The sequence below is a fragment of the Coregonus clupeaformis genome, chromosome 5 (genome assembly GCF_020615455.1).
Source record: "Coregonus clupeaformis isolate EN_2021a chromosome 5, ASM2061545v1, whole genome shotgun sequence".
Lineage (NCBI taxonomy): Eukaryota > Metazoa > Chordata > Actinopteri > Salmoniformes > Salmonidae > Coregonus > Coregonus clupeaformis.
The window spans coordinates 31094479-31110998 of NC_059196.1; the positions used below are offsets into that span (position 1 = coordinate 31094479).

Consider the following 16520-nt stretch of genomic DNA (forward strand, 5'->3'; position numbering starts at 1 on the left):
GGTTGACCGTAACAGGGTTGATTGTTTCATCTTAAATCAGCCATGAGTCCCCTTGTGACAGGGGGAACGCAGGCTTGTTGAGTACAACAGGGAGGGGCAATTGAATGCAAACTTCACAAAATAAATTACATTTTTAAGACATTTCTAGCCTGTCTATTTATGGGTGAAAGGGTTGACGTGTAATGCTTGACCCACTCAGTTTTCCACCACAAAACACCATAAAATTGCCAAAAAGAGTAAACCAGATCACCTGCTTTTACCAGATTTAAAAAGCAATAGTTTCACCATATTAAAACGAGAGTTCAGTTCATGTAACAGGGTTGACCTTACAATGAGGGACAGTTATTTTTTCTTCCTTAAAATGTATCGCTAATCACATGAAATAAATAATAATAATCAACAAAATAACTAGGGCTTTAAAATGATGCTGAAAACCTGGAGACATTTTGGGGTTAAGTGGGTTAAAATCTTCCTAAAAGGCACAGGGTGCACAGAGGGACATGTCAAAATGATGAATTCTGACACTTTAGCAAGTCTTTATTCATATAAAAAAATATATAATTCATAAAAAAAATATCTGATTCATTTAATACAACAGGCTTTTGAAAACGCAATAATGGTGCACAATTTCTACTTAAAATATTAAAGGGACGCAAAAGGGGATCATTTCGTGGAACGTAAATTAAACTAGTAAATCAACATCAGACATATTTCAGTTTTACTGTAAGTTAGTTAGGTATGCACCCCCATATCCCTCTCAGTATGCACCCCAATATATCCCTCTCAGTATGCACCCCCATATCCCTCTCAGTATCTCAGTATGCACCCCCATATCCCTCTCAGTATCTCAGTATGCACCCCCATATCCCTCTCAGTATGCACCCCCATATCCCTCTCAGTATGCAACCCCATATCCCTCTCAGTATGCACCCCCATATCCCTCTCAGTATGCACCCCCATATCCCTCTCAGTATGCACCCACATATCCCTCTCAGTATGCACCCCCATATCCCTCTCAGTATGCACCCCAATATATCCCTCTCAGTATGCACCCCCATACCCTCTCAGTATGCACCCCCATACCCCTCTCAGTATGCACCCCAATATATCCCTCTCAGTATGCACCCCCATACCCTCTCAGTATGCACCCCCATATCCCTCTCAGTATGCACCCCCATATCCCTCTCAGTATGCACCCCCATATCCCTCTCAGTATGCACCCCCATATCCCTCTCAGACGCAGACACATAAAAGCTTGTGAGCATGGTGTGTGAACACCTGTTTTCTAATAAGGTTCGGTGATTAGGGTGTACGCTGAGAGATTACATCTGGAGGTCAAGGCTTAGGAAACACGCAGGGTTGAGAGGGAGGGCACAACTATAAACACAAAGGACTTGAATTTGACACCTTCATCCACCTGTATATGCTGGCATTAACAGTCCCCAAATACACATAAAACACACACAACCTGTATTCGTTATCACTCACTAGGAAAATGTGTTTAACAACATTGGTCAAACTTAAATATGCAGGAGTTTGAATATATAATCAAGGGTATTTGTTATAAAAACAGTTGTGTGGTGTATTTTTTTGAAGCAGCTCAGCTAAAACACAGCCCTTATGACCTCATCCTTCTCTGATTTGCTTAGAAGAAAGTGTCACAGTCTCGATCATGTATAAAACCCAGACATTTTCAGGTGGTGGGGGTAAGGTCTTCCCTGTTCCGTTCAGGCCTTTAAAGAGTATGTTTGAGAGTGTGTGATGCAGCTGCTCTGGGTGGTAGTGGTGGGGGTGTTAGGAGTCTTTGGGGCAGAGGGAGAGCAGGCTCTCTGTCGGATACTGGGGAGCCCAGAGTTCCCTCTGCTGTCCAAGGAAGGAGATGTGACTATCGGAGGAGCCTTCTCCATCCACACCAAAATCACAGAGACCCCGCTCTCCTTCACCGAAACACCACCTCCTCTCACCTGCTCCAGGTAAGCTCCTTCACAGACACACCACCTCCTCTTACCTGCTCCGGGTAATCTCTTTCACAGACACCCAGTCTCTCTGATGGATTTATATGTCATTGATGTGACAAAAATTATTTGGACAAAATGAAAATATGATTGGAATCATATGATTCAAAGAAGAACTAAACCTGACAATGAAATCAGACCATGGTTACATCTGCAGTTTCATATCGTATATCAGATTAACCTAATGCAATGCCATTTTTTCCTTTTTGTTTCCGCAGCATGAACCTCCAAGATGTTCATTTTGCTCAGACCATGATCTTCGCCATCGAAGAGATCAACAACAGCAGTTCTCTGCTCCCCAACATCTCTATTGGCTACAGGATATATGATAGTTGTGGCTCGACTCTGTCCTCCATGCATGTGGCCATGGCCCTGATGAACGGTCAGGAGAGGATAGTGGGAAAGACCTGCTCTGGCCAATCAGCAGTCCACGCCATCATCGGAGCCTCTGATTCCTCCTCCACCATAGTGATGTCACGATCCACAGGAGCTTTTCAAATACCAGTGGTAATATTAATCAAATTCAAGTCACTCATTTAGTTTAACCATACTGGCTGATGAAAAATGACAACTATTGTCTTATTCCTCCCGTTCCATCCAGATCAGCCACTACGCCACCTGTGCGTGTCTGAGTAACAGAAAGGAGTTCCCTTCCTTCTTCAGAACCATCCCCAGTGACTTCTACCAGAGCAGAGCCCTGGCCCAGCTGGTCAAGCACTTTGGCTGGACCTGGGTGGGGGCTGTTAGAAGTGACAACGACTACGGCAACAACGGCATGGCAACCTTCGTGGAGGCCGCAGGTCTGGAGGGGGTGTGTATAGAGTACTCTGAGGCTATCTTATGGAACAGCCCCAGGGAGCAGATAGCTAGGGTGGTTGAGGTGATTGGCAGGGCCAGCTCCAGGGTTGTGGTGGCCTTTGTGACCCAGTGGGAGATGGATGTTCTGCTGGAGGAGGCTCTGGCCCAGAACCTGACCGGGCTGCAGTGGGTGGGCAGTGAGTCCTGGATCACTGTTGATCGCCTGGCCACCAGGAGGAGATCTGCTGTCCTCAGCGGCGCTCTGGGATTCACCATCAGTAAGTCTAAGATCCCGGGCCTGAGAGAGTTCCTGCTCCGGGTCGGTCCAGCCCAGGACCCAAACAACACCCTGCTAAGAGAGTTCTGGGAGGTCACGTTCAGCTGCAGGTTTTCCCCTCAGGAGGAGAGTGACGGTGGGCCTAGTCAGAGTCAGTGCTCTGGGTCTGAGAGACTAGAGGAAATCAATAACTCTTTTACTGACACGTCTGAGCTGAGGTTCTCTAATAATGTGTATAAGGCAGTGTATGCTGTGGCCCACTCCATACATGACCTGCTGACCTGCACGCATGGTAAAGGCCAAGGTGGGAATAGGAACTGTTCAGACAGAGACAGCATCGAGCCAGGACAGGTGAGCAGCTACCTCTATAGGTCACCGGTAGTTAATTCTGTTCAACTGATTTGATAATTGACTGACTGGTTTTATGAAAATGGCAAATATTTACAATCACACCATGTTATTTCTAAAGTACGTGAATTCTACACTCTTAGAAAAAAAGGTGCTTTCTAGAACCTAAAACGTTTCTTCAGCTGTCCCCATAGGAGAACCCTTTGAGGAAACCTTTTTGGTTCCAGGTAGAACCCTTTTGGGTTCCATGTAAAATCTTTTCCACAGAGGGTTCTACATGGAACCCAAAGGGTTCTATCTGGAAACAAAAAAAGTACTACCTGGAACCAAAAAGTGTTCTCCTATGGGGACAGTGTTGTTTCTGTATTTTACACTGTGTTGTGTATGTATTTTAACTCATGCAGGTGTTGAGATACCTGCGAGACGTAAACTTCACCATGAAGTCTGGGGAGAGAGTTTATTTTGATGAGAACGGAGACCCCACAGCCACCTATGAGCTGATGAACTGGCAGAGAGACCAGGCAGGAGAGACTGTGTTTGTCACAGTGGGGAATTACGATGCCTCTCTCCCTAATGGAGACCAGTTTTCCATGAATAGGATAAAGATAGCATGGGCTGGCAATTCCTTAAAGGTACACAGTTACACAGAAAACACATGGTAGAAGTTACAGGTACATTCAGACAACACAGATAATTAGATTGAAGATATTTGAATTGATGGGAGAAATCTGATGACACATACTGTGAGAATGAATTTAATTGAATGATTGAGTGACCAAGGGGTTAATAATGTGACTGAAGGAGTAAAGAGAGAGAGACAGAGAGAGGGAGTGAGCAGGTGTTGTATTGTGTTTCAGAGGCCTCGGTCTGTGTGTAGTGACAGCTGCCTCCCAGGGTTCCGCCAGGCAGAGATCAAAGGAATGCCAGTCTGCTGTTTCTCCTGTATTCCCTGTGCTGCTGGGGAGATCAGCAACCTAACAGGTGAGACAACTGATACCACAGCTGGCCCTACACTCTTAGAAAAAAAGGTTCCAAAATGGTTCTTCGGGTGTCCCCATAGGAGAACCCTTTTTGGTTCCAGGTAGAGCTCTTTTGGGTTCCATATAGAACTCAAAATAGGGTTCTACCTAGAACCAAATGGTTCTAGGTAAATTGGGTTCTCCTATGGGGACAGCCGATGAACCCTTTTAGGTTCTAGATAGCAACTTTTGGGACCCCTTAGCAAAATGTATTTATGTATGGTCTGGGGGCTCTCTAATGGCCTCTTATGTCGCTCTGACTGATACTAACCAAATCTACTGACCAAAAAGATACATCACATGTAGAATTTGTAAACTTCTAGAATGTTATACACTGCTTGACTGTAGATCAGTGTTGTGACATGAGCGTTTTCCTTGTAGATTCAGCTGAATGCACACAGTGTTCCCTGGAATACTGGCCAAACAGAGACAAGACTCTCTGTGTCCCGAAGATGGTGGAATTTCTCTCATTTTACGAAATCATGGGAATCCTCCTGGCTGCAATCTCATTGGTCGGAGCGTGTTTAACCACAGTGGTGTCATTGGTCTTCTTTTGCTTCCGAGAGACTCCCATCGTCAAGGCCAGCAACTCTGAGCTGAGCTTCCTGCTGCTCTTCTCCTTGACTCTGTGTTTTCTGTGTTCTCTTACTTTCATTGGCCGGCCCTCTGAGTGGTCCTGTATGCTGCGCCACACAGTGTTTGGGATCACCTTTGCTCTGTGTATGTCCTGCGTCCTGGCGAAGACCATAGCGGTGGTGATAGCTTTCCAGGCCACAATGCCAGGCAATATAGTTCCCCAGTGCTCTATACCTCTCCAGAGAGTGAGTGTGTTCAGCTGTACCTTCCTACAGGTGGTTATGTGTGTTCTCTGGTTAGCTCTCGCCCCTCCATTCCCATTCAAAAACACAGCCCACGTCACTGAAAAGATCATTCTAGAGTGTGATGTGGGTTCAGCTATTGGTTTCTGGGCTGTGTTGGGGTATATAGGACTCCTGGCTCTCTTGTGCCTTGTGCTGGCTTTTCTGGCTCGAAAGCTGCCTGATAACTTCAATGAGGCCAAATTCATCAGCTTCAGTATGCTCATATTCTGTGCAGTCTGGATCACCTTTATCCCAGCTTATGTCAGCTCTCCTGGGAAGTTCACTGTAGCTGTGGAGATATTTGCCATTCTGGCCTCCAGTTATGGGTTGCTTTTCTGTATATTTGCTCCAAAGTGTTATATCATATTACTTAAACCAGAGAAAAATACAAAAAAACACTTGATGGGGAAAAGTCATGCAAAATCACAATAATGTAATTAGGGACCTGGAGGAAAATGCTTTCGATTTCATTCAGGGCGAGGTTTTTTATTTTTTTTTAATCTAGTCCAGGGGAGGGACATGTAATTTGTAATTGATGACATTTCAATATTTTTCATTGTTTTATAATTAGGCTATGTGTGCCCGATGCCGCGCAATATCAAGTGCGTCTATAGGCTATTTAGTGTGGTCTCAATAAAATTATCCTTACCTTAGGCTAGGCTATACGAAGTGCATGCTCGGAGAAGCACAGGGCAAAGTTATATTTCTAAGAAAATTAAGTTGAAAATCCTGAGTTTTTTGCGCAGCTGGGATGGTGTGAATAGAATTAGGCTGCATTACACACTGCAATGGATATTCCAACCCTGAGGCCTGGCCTGCCCTGCATTTGCTGATCCAAAACCTTTTTTTGTGCTGCCTAACCAATGGCTGATCTGTGTACGGTGGCAGTTCTGCAAATATTTTTTTCTTAGTCCAAAAAAGTATATATCGTGCGCGTGGACTACTGGTGTCCTGTCCAGTTTGATAGGGAGAGCGTGAAGATGAGGAGGAGGACCGGAGGTAAGCTTGCTACTGCTAGAATTGATTTGAATAAAAACAACTTTATTAACAACAAGAGGGTTTTGTGTTGGAGCCTGTTTCTTACCATTTAAGAAATAAGAGGTAGGCATACCTGTTTGACAGACGCAATTATAAAATGCTATCAATAGATTTGTCCCCAATTCCTCCACCCACCATGCACTCTTTAAGCCTCTGTGTCAGTGAAATGCGCGGTGTGTTAAAAACAGGTTAGAAACAGGTTAAAAACCAAGTTAAAATCAGGCCTCGAATTGAGGGGTTATGTGAGTGTATACTATACATCTTGCTAAAGAAAATGGCAAAAAAAAAGCATAGGCCTACCCCTTGTTAGCTTAAGATTTTTAATAAAATAAAACGTATCCGATTATATAAAGTGATCTATTACGGCGCTTTGGTCTGCGATGCTTTATGCTAGAAACAAGCTGTAAAATACCCAGGAAAGCCTGTATTTAAAAAATACACACTACCAGTCAAAAGTTTTAGAACACCTACTCATTCAAAGGTTTTTCTTTATTTTTACTATTTTCTACATTGTAGAATAATAGTGAAGAAATCAAAACTATGATATAACACATATGGAAGGTGTGTCCAAACTTTTGACTGGTAGTGTACATTGGCACGGTTTGCAGGACCTCGACTTCGTCTCGGGCCTAACAACACCCGTGCCAATATATCCTCCAAAACACCGGCTTCTCGGGCATTATCACATAAAAGTACAATGTAATTACTTGGTGTTACACGGGATTTAGCTAGATAAAATGAAGTGTATCTTGAGGGGTTCTTACTTGTAATGAATGTGTACTTATACAGTACCCATCCTGAGAACCTGGCCCTTATTTTAAGGGATAAACACACAAGTACACATTTTTACATTACATTTTGGTCATTTAGCAGACGCTCTTATCCAGAGCGACTTACAGTTAGTGAATTTTTTTTTTTTTTAATACTGGCCCCCCGTGGGAATCGAACCCACAACCCTATCAACTGAGCTACATCCCTGCCGGCCATTCCCTCCCCTACCCTGGACGACGCTGGGCCAATTGAGACGGCGCCGCCCATGAGTCTCCCGGTCGCGGCCGGCGGCGACAGAGCCTGGATTCGAACCAGGATCTCTAGTGGCACAGTTAGCACTGCGATGCAGTGCCTTAGACCACTGCGCCACTCAGGAGTACATGTAATATATGCATAAGTGCAATGTAATTACTATGTGTTACACAGGATTTAGATAGTTAAAATCAAGTGTATTTCTATGTAATTACTTATTACTCATTACTAAGTGGAAATTAGCTTCTACTTCAGTCAACTTTATTGAAACGTAAAAATACCTTACATTCCCTTACAAAATAATAAGGATTTTTATTGTTAACAAATGGATGAATTAGATTAAACAAAGATATAGGCCTACTCAATAACATAAATCTGTAGCCCACAGTATGGTGAGTAGCCTAGATCCGTTGTTCCCAAACTGTGGGTGAGGACCCACTTGTGGGTCGCGGCAGGGGTCCAGGTGGGTCGCAGGATGATCGTTAGATTTTTTTTTTTATAGATTTTCGCAATGGTAAAACACTTTCAGTGTAAACTTGAATGACTAAAACCAAATAGAAAGCTTGTAGAAAATATGATGGACCCATATATTTTAAAATAATAGCCTGTAATCTTTGAGAACTTACAATCAACAAAATAAAAACTAGACAATCAAGCCCCCATTGATTTTGTTATAATGTTTGAGCATAAGAACACAGTTTTTACCATGGCAAAATGTATAGAATTGCAGAAAATGTGGCTTTAAAACTACAACATTTTATTTCAGCTCCATGGCAAAATGGGTAGAATTGCAGGAAATTAGCTTTAAAACTACAAAATGTTCTATCTGCTGCCAAGATTATATTTTGTACTTATTCTTTGGTCTGTGTACGTTTTTTCACTGCTCAACCCATATGGTGGGTCGCGACTCAAGACACCTCAATTGGTGGGTCATGAAGCAAAGAAGTTTGGGAATCCTTGGCCTTGATCATTGTTTCCCAACTCCAGTCGAGGAGTACCCCCAACAGTACACATGTTTGTTGTAGCCCCGGACAAACAGACCTGATTCAAGATCGGTTGACAAGTTGAATCAGATGTGTTTGTCCGGGGGTTCAATAAATATGTGTACTGTTGGGGGCACTCTAGGACAGGAGTTGGGAAACACTGGCCTGGATAGCTAATTTAGAAAAGCAGGGTTGTCTTTTTCTATCCTTTTTAACATTACAAAATGGAAATCGACAACTCTGTCTCTGTCTTCCTCTGTTTCTTTCTTGTAAGCATGTTCCCATCCTGGAGTCTGAGACCTTATGGGAATATGTGGTAGAGAATAAGAATGTATGATCATTTAGCATAGACACTCTACATTACCCCTAGTTATCATCATCATGATTTCTATCGTTTAGTCATATAGCTAGGCCTACCTAGCTACCTTTTGTGTTATTGAGCTAGCAATAATAGTGCATGCTAACACTAATAAATTAGCTTGTGTTTAGCTACATTGAAAAGGACTTATAGTGTGTTGACACAAGTAGCTAGCTAGCTAACGTTAACATGCTGGGTGTGTCTCACGTAATACTCTTGGGGTACGGATACTCTGAGAACAAGGTTCAGAGAAGATAAGACCATCGAGCCCAGCTAACGTTAGCTAACTAGTTAGCTAGCAGGTAGCGACCATAGCATAATTGCCAGCTTTAGCTAGGAACTAGCTAACTATCTAATCCCAAAAAACTCAACAGATTGCATGGAAAATCTATTCTGTAGATGTTAACTAGCTAGCTAGCTAGCTAGCCTAGTTGGTAGGTCGAACAAAAACGCCAGCTAACATTTGCTAGCTAGCTACAGTCAGAGACATATTTTTTAGAGAGCTGGAACAATACGATTTCTGCATTATAATGCATTTACATGACACTTCTAGATTCTATGGCATATTTAAACAATGCTATGTAACTGAATGTCTAAAATTAGCTAGAACAATAAAAACCAATTCTAAAAGTAGGGCTAATTCTCTTAATATATGGCTCTGGCTACAGTTAGCTAGCTATCCAACACTAGGCTAGCTAACTACATATGTTAAATTGTTTAGCAGAATTCATGTGTCCAATAAACCAAAACAAATTGCATGGAAAACTTACTTTCTCTCTCCTGTGTTGACGTTTTTGACCTACAACACTTTGTTTCTTTCACGGCAATCGTTCTACATTTGGCACACAGATCTTCTCGACCGATGTTCTTTGCGTACTGTCACATGACGTCAGTTTCAACACACGTGGGCACGTTCGAGCGTGTTGCACAGATGGGCAGATCTTGACATGATGCCTCAATTCTTGGGATAAATAAATAATTGCACCAATGCATCCCATCCAAAAGTGAGAATGTTCCTCAACAGTGAAACCCTTGCAGGGTTACATGATGGAATAATTTGAAGTGTATTTATAAACCATTATTCAACAAAGCTAACTAGGCTTACCGAACTTCATCAGCCAGGACTAGACAGTGGACAATCAGAATACACCCATCCCTGCACAATTGGCATTACGCTCAAACGGTTACAACTGTGTGCACAATCACATAGCACTGCAAGCCTACTCTTGTGGGTGTATGTGGGTGTGAGTGTGGGTGTGGGTGTATGTGTGGGAGGGGAGAGGTGTGTGAGTGCGGCTGGAGGCGTGTGCCTGTATGCATTCCGCAGTTGCTGCCATTGGGTGATGATGATGATAGGGACTGGGATGGGATACAAATAGGAATGGTAATATTTCCTACACCAAATCCTCTCAGCTATTGGTATGGTATGACAATCTGTATTACAACTATAGTTACTTTTATTTATTTATGTAATTATTATTATTGTTATTACTATTATTGTCACTATTATTGTTACAATTATTAGTATTATTAGTATTATTAATTTTAATGATATTATTATCATTATTGGTATTATCATGATTGATATAATAGTTACTATTACTATTACTATTACTATTACTATTATCATTATTTCTGTTCATACTTATATTTATTATTGGTATGAGGTATGACCAGAAACACAGATTACGTTGAATCTCATGTTGTAATATAAAATAATATTTGCTTCGTTAAATGTCAAATTTCTACTGCCCGTACTGCCGGTAATTATATTTTGTAGGAAGTACCTACAGTGTTACGTGTAATCTGTTTAATTTGAAAGGAATTCATGCATTTGGAGAAAAATATATATATTTTTAAAATACACCAAAGTCGAGGTGAAGCTGCTAGTAATGCCTACTGCTCTAACCTGGTTTTGTTCTGTAAGTGGCACTTTGAGCTCTTTTCAACGGAAGGGTCCCAATTTCTTATGGGCCCTAGGATCCATGTGATGGAACACACATGGACAACCAAAAAATGCTACCCGATTGATAGGGCTTTTCTTGGGTTGATGGGGGACTGTTTAGTGGAGGGACAAAGGAGGACAGTTAGAACCATTATACATCTCAGATACAGATATGGTGCGGAAAGTGCAAATGAATCCCATAACAACAGCAAAGGACCTTATGAAGATGCTGGAGGAAACAGGTACAAAAGTATCTATATCCACAGTAAAACGAGTCCTATATCGACATAACCTGAAAGGCCGCTCAGCAAGGAAGAAGCCACTGCCCCAAAACCGCCATAAAAAAGCCAGACTACGGTTTGCAACTGCACATGGGGACAAAGATCGTACTTTTTGGAGAAATGTCCTCTGGTCTGATGAAACAACAATATAACTGTTTGGCCATAATGACCATCGTTATGTTTGGAGGAAAAATTGGGTAAATTGCAAGCCGAAGAACACCATCCCAACCGTGAACCACAGGGGTGGCAGCATCATGCAGTGGGGGTGCTTTGCTGCAGGAGGGACTGGTGCACTTCACAAAATAGATGGCATCATGAGGAAGGAAAATTATGTGGATATATTGAAGCAACATCTCAAGACATCAGTCAGGAAGTTAAAGCTTGGTCACAAATGGGTCTTCCAAATTGACAATGACCCCAAGCATAGTTCCAAAGTTGTGGCAAAATGGCTTAAGGACAACAAAGTCAATGTATTGGAGTGGCCATCACAAAGCCCTGACCTCAATCCTATAGAAAATGTGTGGGCAGAACTGAAAAAGCGTGTGCGAGCAAGGAGGCCTACAAACCTGACTCAGTTACACCAGCTCTGTCAGGAGGAATGGGCCAAAATTCACCCAACTTATTGTGGGAAGCTTGTGGAAGGCTACCCAAAACGTTTGACACAGGTTGAACAATTTAAAGGCAATGCTACCAAATTCTAATTGAGTGTACGTAAACTTCTGACACACTAGGAATGTGATGAAAGAAATAAAAGCTGAAATAAATCATTCTCTCTACTATTATTCTGACATTTCACATTCTTAAAATAAAGTGGTGATCCTAACTGACCTAAGACAAGGAATTTTTACTAGGATTAAATGTCAGGAATTGTGAAAAACTGAGTTTAAATATATTTGGCTAAGGTGTATGTAAACTTCCGACTTCAACTGTATATACAGTGGGGATAACAAGTATTTGATACACTGCAGATTTTGCAGGTTTTCCTACTTACAAAGCATGTAGAGGTCTGTCATTTTTATCATAGGTACACTTAAACTGTGAGAGACGGAATCTAAAACAAAAATCCAGAAAATCATATTGTATGATTTTTAAGTAATTAATTTGCATTTTATTGCATGACATAAGTATTTGATCACCTACCAACCAGTAAGAATTCTGGCTCTCACAGACCTGTTCGTTTTTCTTTAAGAAGCCCTCCTGTTCTCCACTCATTACCTGTATTAACTGCACCTGTTTGAACTCGTTACCTGTATAAAAGACACCTGTCCACACACTCAATCAAACAGACTCCAACCTCTCCACAATGGCCAAGACCAGAGAGATGTGTAAGGACATCAGGGATAAAATTGTAGACCTGCACAAGGCTGGGATGGGCTACAGGACAATAGGCAAGCAGCTTGGTGAGAAGGCAACAACTGTTGGCGCAATTATTAGAAAATGGAAGAAGTTCAAGATGACGGTCAATCACCCTCGGTCTGGGGCTCCATGTAAGATCTCACCTCGTGGGGCATCAATGATCATGAGGAAGGTGAGGGATCAGCCCAGAACTACACGGCAGGACCTGGTCAATGACCTGAAGAGAGCTGGGACCACAGTCTCAAAGAAAACCATTAGTAACACACTACGCCGTCATGGATTAAAATCCTGCAGCGCACGCAAGGTCCCCCTGCTCAAGCCAGCGCATGTCCAGGCCCCGTCTGAAGTTTGCCAATGACCATCTGGATGATCCAGAGGAGGAATGGGAGAAGGTCATGTGGTCTGATGAGACAAAAATAGAGCTTTTTGGTCTAAACTCCACTCGCCGTGTTTGGAGGAAGAAGAAGGATGAGTACAACCCCAAGAACACCATCCCATCCGTGAAGCATGGAGGTGGAAACATCATTCTTTGGGGATGCTTTTCTGCAAAGGGGACAGGACGACTGCACCGTATTTAGGGGAGGATGGATGGGGCCATGTATCGCGAGATCTTGGCCAACAACCTCCTTCCCTCAGTAAGAGCATTGAAGATGGGTCGTGGCTGGGTCTTCCAGCATGACAACGACCCGAAACACACAGCCAGGGCAACTAAAGAGTGGCTCCGTAAGAAGCATCTCAAGGTCCTGGAGTGGCCTAGCCAGTCTCCAGACCTGAACCCAATAGAAAATCTTTGGAGGGAGCTGAAAGTCCGTATTGCCCAGCGACAGCCCCGAAACCTGAAGGATCTGGAGAAGGTCTGTATGGAGGAGTGGGCCAAAATCCCTGCTGCAGTGTGTGCAAACCTGGTGAAGACCTACAGGAAATGTATGATCTCTGTAATTGCAAACAAAGGTTTCTGTACCAAATATTAAGTTCTGCTTTTCTGATGTATCAAATACTTATGTCATGCAATAAAATGCAAATTAATTACTTAAAAATCATACAATGTGATTTTCTGGATTTTTAATAATAAAAAATAATTAAAGAAAATACTTTTGACTGGTAGTGTAAATGAGCAAAAAATATTTCACTTATTTTGGAGCCGTAAGGCAGACGAAATGTAACATGCTTATTTATACAATGAGTACTAATTTGGGGGGCAAAACATGCTACATATTAAAGCATTAAAACCCTCTCACTAAAAGCTTCAGTCATACAAAAGTTATACTTAAACCCAAACTGGTTCTCCTGCAGATTAATAAGAATGGCTCACCCTCTGTTCAAAAATTGCCTTTTTGCCTTCATCCAGATGACAACCTCACATTTTTGTTTAATTGAAAATGAAACCTCAAAGTATCGTCTTTTCTAAAATAAGCAATACAAAGCTGATTATAATTTCCATTTCATCCTCCTGAAAAGCCTGATCAAATATTACCACAAATATTATGGTTAAACTCAAATATACCTCTTGATGAAAAACCATAATTTATGGATTTTTTTTATGGTATTATCTTTACTAATTATATTATGAATAGGATTTTTTTTTTTAATTTTTTGGTGAGGAATGGTGAAGTTATGTCACACGTGCAGCTATCAAAAATATATTGGAATATTTGCTCAATTCAAAGTTATAACCAAGTGATTGCAGCAGAAATGCAGGCAAGTAAATAGGGGAGAAAGGAGGGATCTTGTTTCTAGCCCTATATTAACCTCTAGGTCTGGGGCGACCGTGAGAGATAATTGGAACTCACGTGAGAAAAGGTTAAGGCAAAAACGAAAGGAGAGTGGTTGGTCAGGGTGGATTTTCGTGTACTATGTTACGTCTAACCCTGAATCCAGGTTGCTTAGTTTGGTTCCTCTCAAGGAAGTTATCCTGCCCGCCAATACCTCTGCATAATCAACGTATTTGTAAAAAGCGCTACATTATCAAAATTAATGGATTAATCATAGATTGATGATTAGCATGGGAAAATGTGTGCTGTTCATTTGAGAAGAGGAACACTTAGCATACTGTCTGATCACAATTTCCACATTATTCATTACAATATTTAGTTGAGGTTTAGGGTTTAGTAAATGATTTGTCCCAAATACAATGCTTTTAGTTTTTGAAATATTTAGGAGTAACTTATTTCTTGCCACCCCATTCTGAAACTAATTTCGGGCTTTTTGTTAACCTCTAAGGGATCAGTGTCCCGTATTCTGGACGGTTGAGCTAACGTGCGCTAATGTGATTAGCATGACTGTTGTAAGCAACAGCAAACTTTCAAGGACATAGACATGTCTTATACGGGCAGAAAGTTAAAATTCTTGTTAATCTAACTGCACTGCCCCTTAAGGGTTTTGGTGCAACATTCTGAGAACATTCCAAGAACATTGCATGATGGTCCCAAGGGAACGTTCTCTGGGGGAGCTTTTTATAGTTCCCTGTAAGTTCCAAGGACTTCACTGAGGATCATGTCAGGACATTCTCAGGAACTACATTTTATTATTCCTTAGGATGTTGCATGATGGTCCCAAGGGAACGTTCTCTGGGGGACCTTTTTATAGTTCCCGTTTTGACCCGGGATGTTTTTAGGACCTTCTTGGGACGTTGTGTCATGGTCCCTTGGAGGTTTTGTCTAGTTCCTGGTTGGTCCCGGGGACGTCCCCTAGGACGTTTTTAGGACGTACTTTGGACGTTGTGTCATGGTCCCCTGGAGGTTTTGTCTAGTTCCCGGTTTGTCCCGGGGACGCCCCCGAGGACGTTTTTGGGACGTTCTTGGGACATTGTGTGATTTCAACACATACATGAAACAATAGAACAATTATGGGTTTGAAATAAATATTATTTTGTTCTATTGTTTTATGTATGTGTTGAAATTGTCACACACAAAAAAAAAACATATGGGAAAGCATGACGGATATTATGTTTTATTCCCACAATGTCAGAAGCCTGCACTTATCTATCCACTGCTTGCTCATATTAGCAGCATAGGCCAAACCTCTGTCACTATCTCACCTCCCTCTCTCATCCTGTACCCATGGGACACAATAAACACTGGAACCACATCCAACTCATTGAGAGGGAGTGTACGGGCAGTCCCAGTGTCTCACCTCTATAAAGAGAGGAACCCTTCTGTCTGCCCTGTCAGACACAGCTGCCCTGCTGAAGCTGGCATGGCACCGAGAACAGATGTGGTTCAGCTGCTGCTGGTGGTGGGGGTGAGCGGTATGGTTGCTGCAGCCCCAGCCTGCTCTCTGCTGGGCCAACCTGCTCTGCCTCTCCTGTCTGCCGAGGGGGACATCAACATTGGGGCAGTGTTCTCCCTACATAGGAATGCCCTCTTCAAGGTCCATTCCTTCACCTCCAGACCAGAGAAAACACCCTGTATCAGGTATGTGTTGAAAACAACTGTCTGTGAGTACTTTTCACTGTTTGTATCATCAAGATAGATGTTTCTTAGCAGTGGAATTAGGCATAGGGCTGAATAACACTATTGTAGATGATCTGTGTGTTTATGTTTGGACAAAACAAATATACAAATTGTTTCTATTATACTAAATAATACTCAAATCATCTCGACCGAGTATATCAGTTTTAGTTCATATGCTGGCATATGTGATTCCTAGCTTCAACTAACTTATTTTTTCATTTGTTACCGTTGTCCAGTTTCAACCCACGTGAGTTCCAGTTTGCCCAGACCTTGATCTTTGCCCTGGAGGAGATCAACAACAGCAGTGATCTGCTGCCAGGGCTGTCTCTGGGTTACCAGGTCTATGACTCCTGTGGCTCTGTCCCCTTGGCCATCCACTCAGCCCTGGCCCTGATGAACAGCCTTGAGCCTGAGGACAGCCTGGGTGACCCCTCCTCCTGCTCCAGACCTCCAGCCGTGTTGGGCATCGTAGGGGAGTCAAGCTCCACACCCACCATCGGAATATCATCCCTGGTCGGACCATTCAGCATCCCTGTGGTGAGACACCTTCAGGTTTTGTCTCTTTAGATGTAGTATACTCAATGTCAGCTATGTATGAAACATCAATTCAAATCTTCCCTTTTCTTCCACACAGATCAGCCACTTTGCCACCTGTGCTTGTCTGAGTAACAGAAAAAGGTTCCCTTCCTTCTTCAGAACCATCCCCAGTGACTTCTACCAGAGCAGAGCCCTGGCAAAGCTGGTCAAACACTTTGGTTGGACCTGGG

The 16520-nt window shown here is 42.5% G+C and overlaps 2 protein-coding genes across 2 annotated transcripts in view; one reads left to right on the forward strand and one right to left on the reverse strand.

Annotated features, from left to right (window-relative positions):
• The window catches only part of LOC121566975 (extracellular calcium-sensing receptor-like), a 63280-nt gene that overhangs the window by 35121 nt on the left and 11639 nt on the right, over window positions 1-16520 (reverse strand). The window lies entirely within an intron of this gene.
• On the forward strand, window positions 2234-6373 carry LOC121567167 (extracellular calcium-sensing receptor-like). Its single transcript, XM_041877099.2, has 5 exons — window positions 2234-2522; window positions 2617-3441; window positions 3843-4070; window positions 4296-4419; window positions 4839-6373. The coding sequence occupies exons 1-5, from the start codon at window positions 2235-2237 to the stop codon at window positions 5747-5749; spliced, it is 2376 nt and encodes a 791-aa protein (XP_041733033.1). The 5' UTR covers window position 2234; the 3' UTR covers window positions 5750-6373.

Excerpts from the sequence above, each read along its gene's own strand:
- LOC121567167 (XM_041877099.2), top strand. The coding sequence starts at position 2,235 with ATGAACCTCCAAGATGTTCATTTTGCTCAGACCATGATCTTCGCCATC. Across the intron at positions 3,442-3,842 it reads ACAGCATCGAGCCAGGACAG|GTGTTGAGATACCTGCGAGA; the intron begins GTGAGCAGCTAC and ends TAACTCATGCAG. Across the intron at positions 4,420-4,838 it reads GGAGATCAGCAACCTAACAG|ATTCAGCTGAATGCACACAG; the intron begins GTGAGACAACTG and ends TTTTCCTTGTAG.